This window comes from Giraffa tippelskirchi, chromosome 2, assembly GCF_054371585.1.
Source record: "Giraffa tippelskirchi isolate mGirTip1 chromosome 2, T2T-mGirTip1v1.2.pri, whole genome shotgun sequence".
Taxonomy (NCBI): Eukaryota; Metazoa; Chordata; class Mammalia; order Artiodactyla; family Giraffidae; genus Giraffa; species Giraffa tippelskirchi.
Window position 1 is genome coordinate 166,630,432 of NC_137276.1, and position 15,487 is coordinate 166,645,918.

The 15,487-nt window shown below is 44.5% G+C and overlaps 1 protein-coding gene across 1 annotated transcript in view; it reads left to right on the top strand.

The window, feature by feature from the left end:
- Positions 1-3,423: 3,423 nt before the first annotated feature.
- LOC145539620 (uncharacterized) overlaps positions 3,424-15,487 on the top strand; it is a 48,181-nt gene continuing 36,117 nt past the window's right edge. Inside the window, exon 1 of the mRNA XM_081573661.1 lies at positions 3,424-3,691. Coding sequence (XP_081429787.1) covers positions 3,424-3,691 — 268 coding nt within the window. The remainder of the gene's footprint in view (positions 3,692-15,487) is intronic.

Sequence of the window (15,487 nt, forward strand, 5' to 3'; positions counted from 1 at the left end):
AATTTTTGGAAGTGGAATAAAATTGACACAATAGGACAGGGTACAAAAATCAATAAACAAAAATCAGTTGCATTTCTACATACTAGCAATGAACAATCATAAAAAGAAATGAAAAAACCAATTCCATTTTCAATAGCATCAAAAAAAAAGTAGTTAGAAACAAATTTAACAAAGAAGGTGAACGATTTTTACAGCAAACACTACAAAACATTGTTAAAAGAAATGAAAGAAGAAAAGAAAGAAAAGAAATGAGAAAGAAAGCATCTTGTGTTTGTTGACTGGAAGACTTAATATTGTTAAGAAAACTGTATTAACCAAAGCAATCTACAGATTCAATGCAATCTCTCTCAAAATCTCAACGATGATTTTTGCAGAAATAGGGACCAAGAAGTCCTAAAATACATATAAGCACCCCCTAAAATTCATTTAGGGACTCCTAAATAACCACAATGATCTCAGAAAAGATGATCAAAGTTGGTAGTGAGAGAGTCATTTCCTAGGTAGGTTGATAAGAAGTCCAGGGGTCCCCAAGGAGAGAGAGGTCTGGAATTCTCAAGGAGGAGGAAAGGACAAACATTTTTTCCATCTACATTCCTTAGGATTATATAACAATAATTATTCTGCTTGAGGACAGTTTCTGGAAAAAACCTTCTGGCTAATCCTGTTATCTTAAAATGTAAATTATGGGAGTGGGTCTAGTAAGGTCTTTACAACCTCCAGACATTCTTTTGATCCACTGTAATAACTAATTAAAAGTATATAACTCCATTGCTAACACTAGTGAGGGGGCACTCTTCATCCCCCTTCTGATGTCTATGTCAGAAGCTTTCTCTATCTCTTTTATACTTTAATAAAACTTTATTACACAAAAGCTCTGAGCAATCAAGCCTCGTCTCTGGCCCCGATTGAATTCTTCTCCTCCAGAGGCCAAGAATCCCAGCGTCTTTCATGGTTCAGCAACAACCTTTCAGTAGTCTCACACTTCATGATCCTAAAACATAATACAAAGCTGCAATAAGCAAAACAAAGTAGGATGGTATAAGCATAGATGTATAGACCAATGGAATAGAAGAGACAATCCAGAAATAAACACTTGCATACCAAAATGGCAAGATTAGAAAGACATAAGGAATCAATGATGAGCATTAAATATATATTTACCTATAGAACTAAGATTAAATAAGGAAAACTATATTGGGTTGCGCAAAAAGTTTGTTCCATAAGATACTAAGAAGAAACCTGAACAAACTTTTTGGCCAACCCAATAGTATGTAAGACTAGGAGCTGACAATTATTAGAGCAGAACTACAATAAAATGCAGCCATGAAATTAAAAGACGCTTACTCCTTGGAAGGAAAGCTATGACCAACCTAGACAGCATATTAAAAAGCAGAGACATTACTTTGTCAACAAAGGTCCATCTCGTCAAGGCTATGGTTTTTCCAGTGGTCATGTATGGATGTGAGAGTGGGACTATAAGGAAAGCTGAGCGCCGAAGAATTGATGCTTTTGAACTGTGATGTTGGAGAAGACTCTTGCGAGTCCCTTGGACTGCAAGGAGATCCAACCAGTCCATCCTAAAGGAAATCAGTCCTAAACAGTCATTGGAAGGACTGATGCTGAAGCTGAAGCTCCAATACTGATGTGAAGAACTGACTCATTGGAAAAGACCCTCATGGTGGGAAAGATTGAAGGCAGGAGCAGAAGGGCACTACAGAGGATGAGATGGCTGGATGGCATCACCAACTCAATGGACATGAGTCTGGGTAAACTCTGGGAGTTGGTGATGGACAGGGAGGCCTGGTGTGCTGCGGTTCATGGGGTCGCAAAGAGTAGGACACGACTGAGCAACTGAACTGACTGATAATGAAATGGATAATAGATGCAACAAAAGGAAAGTGCAAATGAAGAGACCAGGAAGCACTACACAATATTTCATAGCAGATGCAAAGTAAATATTAGGCAAGAGGAAAAAAATTTTTTAAGGTATCCTCTAAATCAATGAGGGGTTCTTGACTCACGACAAAGGAAAATATCTGAGGAACCCTGGAGCTAATGTTTCAGAGTAGGAAGATGCCTGGAAAAAAAACCCAAACCAAAAAGCATCCTAAGGATCATCCTCATTTTACAGATTAGAAAACTGAGGCCCAGAGACAGTGAGTGACTCCGCAAGCTCCACAAAGCTAGCACCAGACCCAGGTTTAACACTCGGGTCTCACAATCTGGGACTCTCCACCACAGCACACTTCCTTTTTATTTAGTTTTTTTAAAAATAAGTAGCTGAATTGAACATTTTTAAGATTTCTCCAGAACATCCCATGATACCATTTCAAAATGTCTTCAAACTTGGATCTTCTGTGGGGAAAGAAGACACAGAAATGCTTTCAGAGCTGGGTCTGGTTAGCCTCACAGCAAAGTTGGGTGGGGAACCCTGGTGTGAACCTTTAGGATTGTCTCTAATCTTAGGGTATTCTCTCTCCGCCTTTGACAACTTCTTCCCCTCCTCTCCTTGCCACTTGCCTCGCCGTGATCTAGTTGCCTCTCCCTTAAGTAGATATAGATTATGTCTGTGCTCAGTCGTGTACACTCTTTGCAATCCCATGTACTGCATGTAGTCCTGCCAGGCTCCTCAGTCCATGGGATTTTTCAGGCAAGAATACTGGAGTGGTTTGCAATATTTCTCTCCGAGAGATCTTCCTGACCCAGGGATGAAAACCCGAACCCATGTCTTCTGTGTCTTCCACATTGCAGGTGGATTTTTTACCCACCAAACCTTCAGGGAGGCCCTAGATATAGACCATACTTGCACGTTTAAAAGTAACTCAGGCGCTATCCTAAGCGCTTTACCAGGCTTATCTCACTGAAGCCTTACATTCCTATGAAGCAGATTTTTCGTCCCCATTTCAGAGACAAGAAAACAGAGTAACAGAGATAAGTAGCTTGCCCCAAATTTTGCAGCTTCTAGAAAATAAGGGGTAGAGTTCTCAACTCCAGAACCTGACTTTTTAAGGACTACGTTATCCAGCCTGAACAAAATTGCACGCTGTGCCCAATTCTGAAAATGAGCACGTTTTTCGCGATACTTTGTCCGAAAGCCAAAATTGCATTCATTTGGGGAATCTACTCGATTCGTTGTTGTTTTTGGTAGCCACATCAAAGAAAAAGACGATTAATTTTAAAGTCAACAGAGTTTTTCCAGTGTGTGGTCTTCTTTTGTGTATCGAGTGGTCTTCCAGGGAAAACATGAGAAAACACACTGAAGGCCTCCAGTCCGGTGTGCGAGAAGGAGTTGGGGCGGGGGGAGGGAAGGGCTAAGTGGACCGGCGTCCCGCGCCGGGTTCCGCTCCGGATTCTCGGCTCGCGACCCCGGGAGGAGGGCAGGTGGGCGTGGCGGAAGGACCTCAGGTCCATTCCCAGTGCGCTATGCAAATGACATGCAAACCAGCGCGTGTGAGTCCGAGTCCGCAGTTTGGATCCGGACTCGGAGCGCTGGGCTCTGAGGGGCTCTCCCACTTGCTCGCGCTCTCGCCGGGGGGCTCACCTCCGCCCCGACCCGGACGCGCCTCTCCTGCTCCCCGTGCCGCCGGGTTGGCAGCCAGCAGCGCTTTGAGCAGTGAGCCCGCGCTGCGCGCCTGCGGGACGACCCTGCCGAGCGCTGTGCCTTGGCCCCCGGGCTGCCTTCGCTGCGCGGGTGAGTGAGCCCGCCCCACGCTTTTGTCCCGGCGCGGCCCCTGGGAGTCACTCCCAGAGGGCGGGGGTCGCGGGGTCGGGACCCTGTATCGGGAGCTTGCTCCATGCTCCGCGGTCGGAGAAGGGTTCCTGCGTGCGGCGAGGAGTTGGGTGGGGGAACGCATAATTGAGCGACCCAGCACTTCCAAGCAGCCTCGGTTTTCTTTTGGAAGGTGAGGTGCCTGGGGACAGTGATGCCGTTGTCTCCATAGGCGTCATCCGAAAGGGATGCCTTTGATTTGAGTGGTGCAAATCGCCGCTAGCCTGCAAGGAAGAAAGGTGGACTCTTCTTCCAGCTCCCCAGCGCCTTGCAGGATGACTGGGGAACGACAGCTGCGGGGCGGGGGTGCCACGTGAAAGTCCTCCCTGTCTAAATGCGAGCCCTGGAAGGAAGGGCAATGGGTGCAGCTCCGGGGTCCCAGACAAAATTGGGGCGCCAGGCGTTGCAGTCTTTCTCTCCCTTCCTGCTCCTCACTCAAGCCCCTCGCCTGCTGCTCTGCCTGTCTTCAACCAGTTTTATGGTTGAAAGATTCTTGTTCTCAGATCATTGCGGTTGGAAAGTTTAGGCTAAACTAATTCCCAGGTGTTAGCTGTCAGCGGTTAAGGCAGAACTCCTCCATGGAACTTGTGGCTACTTACACTCCTCAAGACCCAAAGGACTGAACTTCTAGGAGTGGTGTTGCAGATGTGAAGATGGCTGGTGGGGAGAGTTTTTCAAGCATTTGTTGTTATTGCGAGGTGAGGAGGGCACATCCTCTAGATAGTAACCTGAAGTAGAAAGACCCAGCTCCTTTGTGGCCTAGCAAGGGTAAAAATAACCATTGCAATGGAAGGAGCTGGGGGAAAGTGGGGGCACACCCAGGCAGTGGGAATAGTACCAGGCCTCAGGCCACTGGTTTCTGCCATCCCTCCTCTCCCCCAGTGCAAAGAGCAGAGTATGTGAAATCCCCACTTGCCACCCACCCCACAGCCTGACTAGTGCTGTGTCCCCTTTCCACCTGGGGCTGTGGGTTCCTCCCTGTTTTAGTGCACTTGTTTGTCAAAATGGACAGCTGGTCAATAAGTTATTTGTAAATGGTGGGTTTGAGAGGACTGTTTAGGGAACCCCTCACCCTTTAAAGAGTGGGGGATCCACAGATCCAACAAAGTCTCTGGGGGAAGGGCTTCCCTGGTGGCTCAGACGGCAAAGAATCTGCTTGCAAAGTGGGACACTTGGGTTCGGATCCCTGGGTTGGGAAGATCCCCTGGAGGAGGGCATGACAACCCACTCCAGTATTCTTGCCTGGAGAATCCCCATAGACAGAGGAGCCTAGTGAGCTACACAGTCCATGGGGTCACAGAGAGTCAGACGCGACTGAGCGACTAAACACAGGGGAAGGGTAGGTGCTTCTGATAACTTTACTGGTTGCCTAAAAGGCATCTCAGGTTGTAGTAAAATAGCTTTGTTTTTTCCTCACTTTATTTCCCCTTCCTCTCCATCTCTTTATTTTGTCTTAAATTCTCAACCCCTTTGCGTTTTCTCTTTGGTGATTCTGTCTTAGTCTCTTTCCCTGCCCTGCATACTGCAGCCATGTGGAAGGTGATGCTGCTGGCACCAAGGTGCCCTGGGCTGGTATGGAATGTTCCTTCTCAATGCCCAGAGTGAAGTGGGCCTTTTGCCTCCCATCCTGACTGGGCTAAGAACCTTCAGCCAGAGCAGGTGGGAGCCTGGGCACTGGGTCCTGGCAGATGGGGGTGGGGTGGCTGGATGCTGGCTACTGGACTGGGTAATGGGTACCCTGGGGACTTGCACAAGAGCCTTTTTACCAGGATGTGCATATCTGTTCCCTCACTCATGATGCACAAAAATGCTGGTCCTCAGGCACTACTAGGCATGAAGTTGGAAAACTGCCCCAGGTGGCAAAGGATCTGTGTATTTGGTTTATTTTGTGCAGTATCTACTAACTGAGGAGGGGGGAGCTGGGGCCTTGGAGCAGTTTTTCTTTATATAAGGTTTGCTGACCCTCTCCTCAGGAGACTATTTCCTCAGAGGTTAGGGGACATGTACAGAACATACTAGGTCTTGGGGATGTTCCTGGTCTAACTGGTCAGCTTAGGTGGACCCACCTACTGCCTGGACCTTAGACAGACAGGTGCGTTCACCATAGGGCAGGAGCTTCTGGTTGGCAGCTCCAGGGGAGTCTGCTGGGACAGCTTGTCAGAGGAGGCTGCCCCAGATGGTGCTGGGGTTAGGAGAGAGGCCCTTGCAAAACCAAAGGTGGGAGAGGGGCTTTAATAGTAGCTGGGGGAGGGCGGTCTGCCCCAGCCTCAGTGGAATAGATTGTGAATGCTCTGGGATCACCATGGCCTCAGTATCTATAAGATTGACCTCTTGCTTCTCACACATCACCCCCCCCCCCCAAAAATATGAATCTGAGTCTGTGAAACAGAACTAGTTGATTTATTGGCACTTTGTCTTTTAAGAGATTCAAGAGGTGGCAATATGAGAATGCAGCCCTGCCCCGGTAGGGGTTCAGAGACCCAGTGAACATGTGGACTCTTACTTAGTATCTTTCTGAAAACACTTCTTGGTGTTCTGGAAATGCACACCAGGGCCCCTTGGAAGCCTAACTGCCCTTCCCTCAATTCAAGCCAACACACTCTGACTGGGAAATTGTTCATTCTTATAAGCTTCCTGTCCTATCCTTTCTGTAATTGTGGAGAATTTTAGAGAAAAACCCTTAGAAAGTAAACTTTCCCAACACAAGATGTTATCCTCTCCCAACCTGACTATTGTGTCCTTCTCTGAACCCCAGAGAGTGTACCCAGAAGGCACAAGGTAGGACCATTTGCATGGAAAGCGTACAAGTGGTGGCCTGGGGCTGGGAATCCAGAGAGCAGCACAGATGTCACTGGGACAGGCTCCTGTGCCATGTGACATCTGCCCCCTTCCTTCTGCTCCCCTAGCCTCCTGCTCCGCAAGCACAGGAAGGTGAGTATGCGGGCCAGGGTCTGGTGCATGAGCCACTCACCTCGCCCACCTGTGCCCTTCCGCAGATGAATTCCCTTGTCTGTTTGTTGAGTTCTGGCTTCAGACTTCTCCATTTGTTTTAAGCCAGCAGGTTGAGCACCTGTAGTTCTTACAGCCTGAAGGTGGGTGGACGTCGGTGACTGTCACTACAGCTGCAGATGTAGCCCTCCTGCCGTGTCAGATGCTCCTGCTTGTCAGGGCCGTGGCCCGTGTGAAATGGGGCTGGGGCAGGAGGAGAAGCCTGGAGGAATTCCTCCCTGTTTGCTGCTCGTGGGGATAAGGCTGGACTTCCAGAGGCTCACACTGTCCTCCTGTTCACTGTCCCTTGTGTCTGAGGGTGAATGCTCACGAGGGACACCCCGCAAGGGAGCTGTGGGAATTTCCATATAGATCTGGCTTCCAATGTTGTCCCCTCCCCTCACAGTTGGTGCTTTTGTTTCCCTTTCTCCTCTCCCCTCTTCTCTTGGGTCCCGAGTACAGAGCCCTCTGGAGAACAAAAGAAAAGGGGTGAGGAAAGGATTTCCTTTTCTTTCAGATCTGCTGCTTAATTTCCACCTGCTTCCCCTGACTCTGGGCCCCCAGATTGGATGGATGCTAATTTGTGAATGCAGGACTCTATGAGTTAGTTCTCATAATCTTTCAGGAACCAACATGCTTCACAGTTGAGCTTTCATCATTGAGGATGCTGTTTATCTGTTTTGTTTTCAGAGATTGATATTTCTGCTGCAGAGCAGTTCTCCTTCAGAGAGAGAGGAGCATGAGGGTAGTGTAGGTTCAGAGCCATCCTGTTCACTCACTGGCTGGCTGTTCTTGGGTATGGTATTTAACATTGTGGGCTGAGTGCAGTTTCCTTGTCAGTGAGGGTGTTTATATAAATGAAGTGAATGTGTGAATATAAAGAGGTATAAAAGAAGGAGTAGCTATTATTCTATATATTGACTAGTGTTCCCTAGGTCTATGGAATGACCTATACCTCAGCCAACAAGCATGAATGACAAGCCTCCTCTCCATCTAGCCTTGTGGAGGATTATACCAGGAAGGTACTATGCCCAAGGGACTTTGGGTTTTATGGGGAAATAGCAAACATGAATGCAGTATGTAATTAGAAAAGAGGGGTTAGTTCTGTGGCTCAGACTCAATTAGAAGAACTGCGGGTAGCAAGAAATTCAGAGGCTGAAGTGATGAGGAAAGACCTCAAAGCTTTTCCTCAGGGAGCAGGAGAGAGGGTGGTTACTGGCCTGGAGAGAGGAAGGTGGGAATACTTGTTTCCTGTCTCCAAAAGCTCTCCTCTCCTCCTTCGTTAGAACCTAGTGAAGAACCTTTGGCCCTGAGGTGAGCTCTCAACCATGCAGAACAGCTTGTCCTGAGATTAATTTAGGGGGAGTTTTCCCTCTGCTGCCCAGAATGTTCCTGGAACAATTTTGTTTTCACTTTATCCTGGGTCAAAAATTATAAGAAGCAAATCTACAACCAGAGTGAAAGCCCATCCCACAAAGACTTTTGGGCTCCCAGGGCTCGGTGTTCTTTCTTCATGTTTCATTTCTGTCAGCCCACCAGCCAGCTGCATCATAGTGAGGTGGAAACCCTAGTCTAGGAGGCCAAGACATTGGGTGCAGAACTGGAAACAGCCAGAGTTCTTATCTCTTCACTTTGATGGAGGAGGGTGATGGGGTGGGAAGGTCTGACTTTGACCAGAGTGAAAGTGTTAGTTGCTCAGTCATCTCTGACTTTGTGGCCCCATGGACTGTAGCCTGCCAAGCTCCTCTGTCCATGGAATTCTTCAGGCCAAAACATTGGAATGGGTAGCAATTCCCTTCTCCAGAGGATCTTCCCAACCCAGGAATCAAACCTTGGTCTTCTACATTGCAGGCAGAGAAATGGATGCAAATTGGTTCTCTCATCTGTCCCTTCTGGTTCCCCAGAGTCTTTGAAGGCTGTCTCCTTTAGTCTGAGAGTGCCCTGGGAAGGGCAGATAAAGTGTCCTTCTTTATCTGGCCTGACTCTGTCATCACTGCCATATGTCTGCTGCCAGGGCCCCAGAGTACCTTGTGTCTGCCCATGCAGCTCCCCCTTACCCTGAAGTCCCAGCCCCCATCCCACCCAGTACCCAGAGTTGACAGCTGGGGCTGACACTTTATTCTGGACCTGCCTTGACTCTGGAATGCACCATCCTTAACAGGAATTTTCACCCCATGAACCGAACATGGAAGCTCTTGCCAGTCTCCACTGACCCTGGAAGGAAAGACTCTTCTCCTTTGCCTGGGATGGACTAGGAGGAGGCTATGTGAAAAACCAGGAAGAGGCTGTGGTTTGGAGCTGTTTGGCACAGCTCCAGTGCTGTCCAGGTCTCTGCAAGCACATATGTAACTGGAGAGGGGACCTTTTCTCTGCTTGCCTGAGGAACCTGTGGGCAGATGAACAAGTGCTTGGTAGCCTTTACTTGCGATGGAGTCATCAGGTTTGGTGTCACACTAGGCCACGAGCTCCTGAGGGCAAAGGCCATGGTTTATCTCCATGTCCTTGCTCTTAGTCCAGTAAGTAGTCTTAGTATCTGACACGCCATGGTGCCTGGTCATCTGTGCTTAAGGCCTGGCTGGTGGGTGAGTTGGAGTGTTCAAGAAAGATCCTCAGGCATCTCCCCTCTGCTGCTCCAGGAGAAGGTACTTTCCCCTCATTTGCCTCACTTCTCCAAAATGTCTTCTTTCTGGTTAGGCATAACTGTTCTATTTTTCTCCTGAACTCTGCATGTTTTCTGTCAAGTACTCAGCCCATTCAGAGAACATGCCTAAAATGGACCTGTTCCTGCTGTTCCCCCTTATTCAGGTTACGTTCTCATTCTATATTTTTGTTTTAGTGTCAACTGAGCATTTCCATAGTCACTTGGTTGGTAACGCTGTGGAAGTGGACATGTTCAGCAGAAGACAACAGGCTGTTTCAGTGTCCCTGTAACTTGCCTCTTAGTACTGCGGAAGCTTGTCTTCACATTCACAGTAGGGCCTCATGCTGGGCATGAGACAGTTAATGTAGATACTACTGATTGTACCCCACAGCATTTCAACTGAAGTATTTTAGGGAGTTCAGGCTTTTTGTTGTGACTGGGCAGCCACCCGGGGCACAAGCTGATGACCACAGCTGCACAGCCCTTCCTCCTGTTGTTCCACCCTCCACTGGTTATCCCAGGCAGAGAGAATCGCTGGGTTTTACTTTCATATTGCTGTTGCTCATGACCAGACCTTCACTAGCTCACACTTGGACTATTAACTGTGGCACAAATACATTTTACACTTGACTGCTTTGTTAATCTTAAAGCCCAATCTGGCTGTGTCACTCCACCTTCAGAAACCCTCCGTGGCTCCCTGCTTCTCGCAGGACACCTTTAACCTGAAGTGCAAGGGCCTCTGTAATCTGACCTCCAAGGCAATGGAACTTGTTAACTTATTGTCCCTAAACCCAGTTTGCACTTTCCTGTCTCTCTGCCTATGTGAGCTTATCCTCTCCTGGAATAGTCTTCACTTTCCTCTTTGATTGACAAGTTCTTCTATCCTTAAATATTTGTTCAAGGAATGATTAAGTTCCTAATACACGTCAGACACTGTCCCCAAATGGAGACTGCCTTTGACCTCCTGAGCTTCACCTCAGCTTCAAGTTCTCTTCCTCATTTGAACTTCTGTAGGGACCTTGAATTGGTCCCTGTAAATTCTTTTGATGGTGACAAATCATACATTATTATGAAAAGTTTACATGTTTAGTTTTATTTATGCTAAATTTTTTATATCTACAACTACCTTGAAAAAATTTCAAGGGGAAGACATGCCTGCAGCTTTTATTTCCTAATAGCAGTCTTTCAGAACCCACTAATAACAAAATTCCTTTGGGAGCCTTGTTGGCAAAATAAACCATGCCTCCCAGTCCCTAGCCTAGACTTGGGTGGGGTCAGGGAATCTCTGTTTTTACAGAGATCCCCAGGTGTTTACAGTGTCGGCCAGAATTGAGAATCAATCTTCAATGCTTTTTTACTAGGTAATTATTTCTTTGATTTGTATATTAGGAGGGCGTCTTCAAAATTAGCAGAAACCAATTCAGCTAGTTGAAGAGAGGAAAAAAAAATGTAATAGTTGTATAATGGAAAGAGGTAACATTCTCATATTTTCTTGATTTCAAGTTACCGTAGGCTATAAGACTTACATCACTTTCTAGATTTTTGGGGAAAAAAACACTTCAATATATACAACTTTAGACTAAGTTTCAATGTGGTTTTACTCATACTGTCTTTCTTCAATATTATTGTAATCAAAGTATTCAGATCCTTCTGAACTGTTTTTCTATCAGAGTTATACAAGACTTCAAGGTAAAATGCTATTTTTGATCATCTGTGCTCATGATTTTTTAATGTTGAGCCATCCTTGAATTCTTAAGATAAATTCTTTGTAAATACTTGGTTATGATATATAGTTTTTTTTAAACACCTTTTGGCTTTGATTTTCTAATGCTTTATTGGATTTCTTTTTTTTTTTTTTTTTAATTTATGGTCATAAGTGAGATAGAACTAGTAACTTTTGCCTTCCTTGGCTGATTTTGTGTGTGCCCACAATTTTGACATCTTCAGCCCCTTTAGGATCAACAGAATAATTCTGAGGAATATTAAAGTATACCAGGGTTTTATCTACATTTCCTTTAGGTTATACTTTTAGTTCTGTTTTTTCTATAAGAAAATAACGTTGCTAAAAATTAAATGTCTTTTTCTGAAAGTTAACTGGAAGCTTTGAAAAAATTATTATTCAGTACCCAATTCATCACATGTTGCACATGAATTAGTAACACCAACTTTCCCTACCTTTGGAAAGTATGCTTTATTTTGATAAATGTAGCAATTTCTATTGCCTTTTGATTCCACTGCTTGACAAGTGGTAGGCATTGTTTTAGTTACACAATAACTTTTCTTTCCAATGTTGCATCATTATGGAATCTATTTTAAGACATTTTTTTCACATTAGAAAAATCAAAGTATGATTTTTCTGAATTTTTCTAATTTTTCATACAGTAAAATTCAGTTATTTTAGCGTACAACTTTGTGTTTTGACAAACATAGTCATGTAAGTATTACCATAATCAAGATACGGAATATTCCCTCACTTCTAAAAATTGCCTTGTGTACTTTCCTGGTCAACTCTTCTACCACCTGAAGGCCTTAAATAGGAATCACTGATCTGATTTCTGTACCTATGACTGTGCCTCTCTCAGAATCTCTTATGGTGTGTGGCATTTTAAGTTTATCTTCTTTCATTTAGTGCACTGTCTTGGAGAGTTATCTATGTTGTTGGGTATACCAGTAGGTCATTCCTTTTTGCTGCTGAGTATTATGTCATTGTATGTGTTCTTTATTTGCCAGTTGAGGGATATTTGGGCTGTTTCCAGTCTGGGGTGATAATGAATAATTCACTATGAGTATTTGTATACATGTTTTTATGTCAACATAGATATTTACACAAGTGAAATGAAAATCTAGGAATGGGATTGCTGGGTGGTATAGAAAAAAGAAAAAAAGTATCTCCAATGCTTTCTTTAAGATGTTTATAGTTTTAGGTTTTACATTTAGGTCTAATCCATTTTGAGGTTTTTTTTTCCACATGGTGTAAGGTATAGGTAAAGGTTCTTTTTTGCATGCAGACATCCAGTTACTCCAACACTATTGTTAAAAGATTATCCTTTCCCTCTTGAATTGCCTTTGTATCTTTGTTAGAAATCAATTGAGAATGTATGTGTGGGTCTGTTTCTGACTATTCTGTTCCATTGGTTTATGTGTATATCCTTTTAGCAATACTACACTGTCTTTTTAAAAATTAATTAATTAATTAATTTGGCTGTGTCAAATCTTAGTTGTGGCACAGGGGATCTTTGTTGAGTCATGTGGGATTTTTCACTGTGGTGCACGGATCTCTAGTTGCGGTGTAGAAGTTGTGGTGTGTGGGCTCTCTAGTTGTGGCATGTGGGCTCCAGAGCATGTGGGATCAGTAGTTGCAGCATGCAGACTCTCTAGTTGAATACTACACTGTCTTGATTATTGTAGCTTTAAGTTTTGATGGGAGAAATATCAATAACCTCAGATACTCAGATATCACCACCCTTATGGCAGAAAGCAAAGAAGAACTAAAGAGCTTCTTAATGAAAGTGAAAGAGAACAGTGAAAAAGTTGGCTTAAAACTCAACATGCAAAAAACTAAGATCATGGCATCTGGTCCCATCACTTCATGGCAAATAGATGGGGAAACAATGGAAACAGTGACAGACTTTATTTTGGGGGGCTCCAAAATCACTGCAGATGGTGACTGAAGCCATGAAATTAAAAGACACTTGCTCCTTGGAAGAAAAGCTATGACAAACCTAGACAGCACGTTAAAAAGCAGAGACATTACTTTGCTGACCAAAGTCCATCTGGTCAAAGCTATGGTTTTTCCAGTGTGAATGTGAGAGTTGGACTATAAAGAAAGCTGAGCACCAAAGAATTGATGCTTTTCAACTGTGGTGTTGGAGAAGACTCTTGAGAGTCTCTTTTTTTTAATCAAATAAATTTATTTATTTTAGTTGGGGGATAATTACTTTACAATATTGTAGTAGTTTTTGCCATACATTGACACAAATCAGCCATGGGTTTACATGTGTTCCCCTTCCTGGACCCCCCTCCCACCTCCCTCCCCATCCCATCCCTCTGGGCCATCCCATTGCCCCAGCCCTGAGCATTTGTCTCATGCATAGAACATGGAATGGTGTTCTGTTTCACACATGACAATATACATGTTTCAATGCTATTCTCCCAGAAAGTCCCACCCTCACCTTCTCCCTCAGACTCCATAAGACTGTTCTATGCATCTGTGTCTCTTATTCTGTCTCGCATATAGGGTTATCATTGCCATTTTTCAAATTCCATATATATGCATTAGTATACTGTATTGGTGTTTTTCTTTCTGGCTTACTTCACTCTGTATAATGGGCTCCAGTTTCATCCATCTCAATAGAACCGATTCAAATGTATTTTTTTAATGGCTGAGTAATATTCCATTGTGTATATGTACCACAGCTTTCTTATCCATTCATCTGCTGATGGACATCTAGGTTGCTTCCATGTCCTGGCTATTGTAAACAGTGCTGCGATGAACATTGGGGTACACGCGTCTCTTTCAATTCTGGTTTCCTCAGTGTGTATGCCCAGCAGTGGGATTGCTGGGTCATATGGCAGTTCTATTCCCAGTTTTTTAAGGAATCTCCACACTGTTCTCCATAGTCTTGAGAGTCTCTTGGACTGCAGGGAGATCAAACCAGTCAATCCTGAAGGAAATCAGTCCTGAATATTCATTGGAAGGACTGATGCTGAAGATGAAACTCCAATACTTTGGCCACCTGATGCAAAGAACTGACTCATTGGAAAAGACTCTGATGCTGGGAAAGATCAAAGGCAGGAGGAGAAGGGGCCGACAGAGGAAGAGATGGCTGGATGACATCACTGACTCGATGGATATGAGTTTGAGCAAGCTCCAGGAGTTGGTCATGGACACAGAAGCCTGGTGTGCTGTAGTCCATGGGGTCACAAAGAGTCAGACACAACTAAGCGACTGAACTGAACTGAGTGTGAATCTTTCAACTTAGTTGTTTTCCAAAGGATCTAGAATAGTCAAAACGATTCTGAAAAGGAAGAATGGATCTATAGATTCAATACAATACTAACAAAACTTTCAGCAGGTTTTTATGCAGAAGCCAATAAGATGATTTTGAAATATTTCATAATCAGGACAGTGTGGTATTCAACTAGAGTGCCTGCAACCAAGATCTGATGTAGCCAAACAAATTAATTAATTACCTAAGTTGATTCTGCAGAGATCCCTGGGGCTTCTACCTTAAAGTTGGACCAGTGTGAGGGAGGAGCAGAAGTCATACCTCAGACTGCTTTCCTTGTGGAAGGCAACAGCCTGGCTGTCTAGCCCAGAGAGTCTGGGACCCTAATGTTCACATCTGCTTTCCAAACTGGTCTGTAGAACAGAGAGTAGAGGAAGTAGGAGTTGCTATAATTTTATGGTGAAAGGGCTCTCAGTAATTTTAAGCAAGAGTCAACAAAGTTTTTCTGAAAAGAGCCAATAGTACAAATTTTCAACTTAGCAGGCTATACTATGTCACAAGTATTCAACTCTTCCTTTTTTTTTTTTGTAGCATGAAAGCAGCCATAGATAATATGGTAATGAATGGTCATGACTGTGTTTCACTAAAACTTTATTTACAAAAATAGACAATAGGCTGGATCTGGCCTGTAGGACATAGTTTGCCCAGCCCTGCTATAGTCTGTTAATGTGGTGAATTACATTGATTGATTTTAAATGTTGAACCAGACTTGCTTTCCCAAGATGAACTCCATTTAGTTTAGAGCATCTGGTCTGCACCTGTCCATGTCTTTGTTTCTTAGCTTGTCACTGAGCTGGGAGCTTCTCAGGAGCAGGGTCACAGTAATATCACTTCTTATCGCCCATCAAGCATAAAGTGGTGGTCAGTAAATACTGTGGCTGTGTGGGAAGAATTGTATATGTTCATGGTACCTCTGCTGACCTTGCTTTATGGTTCTCTCCGGGGCCTAGAGGAAATGGGGGTTGTGTGGAGGAGTTGGGTCCAAGTGCTGTCACTGCAGGCACAGGCTGATCTTTCATTTCAGAGGCTATTTTGGAAACATGACTTAAGTTTGGTCTGTGGGGAGCTGCTTTCTAATTA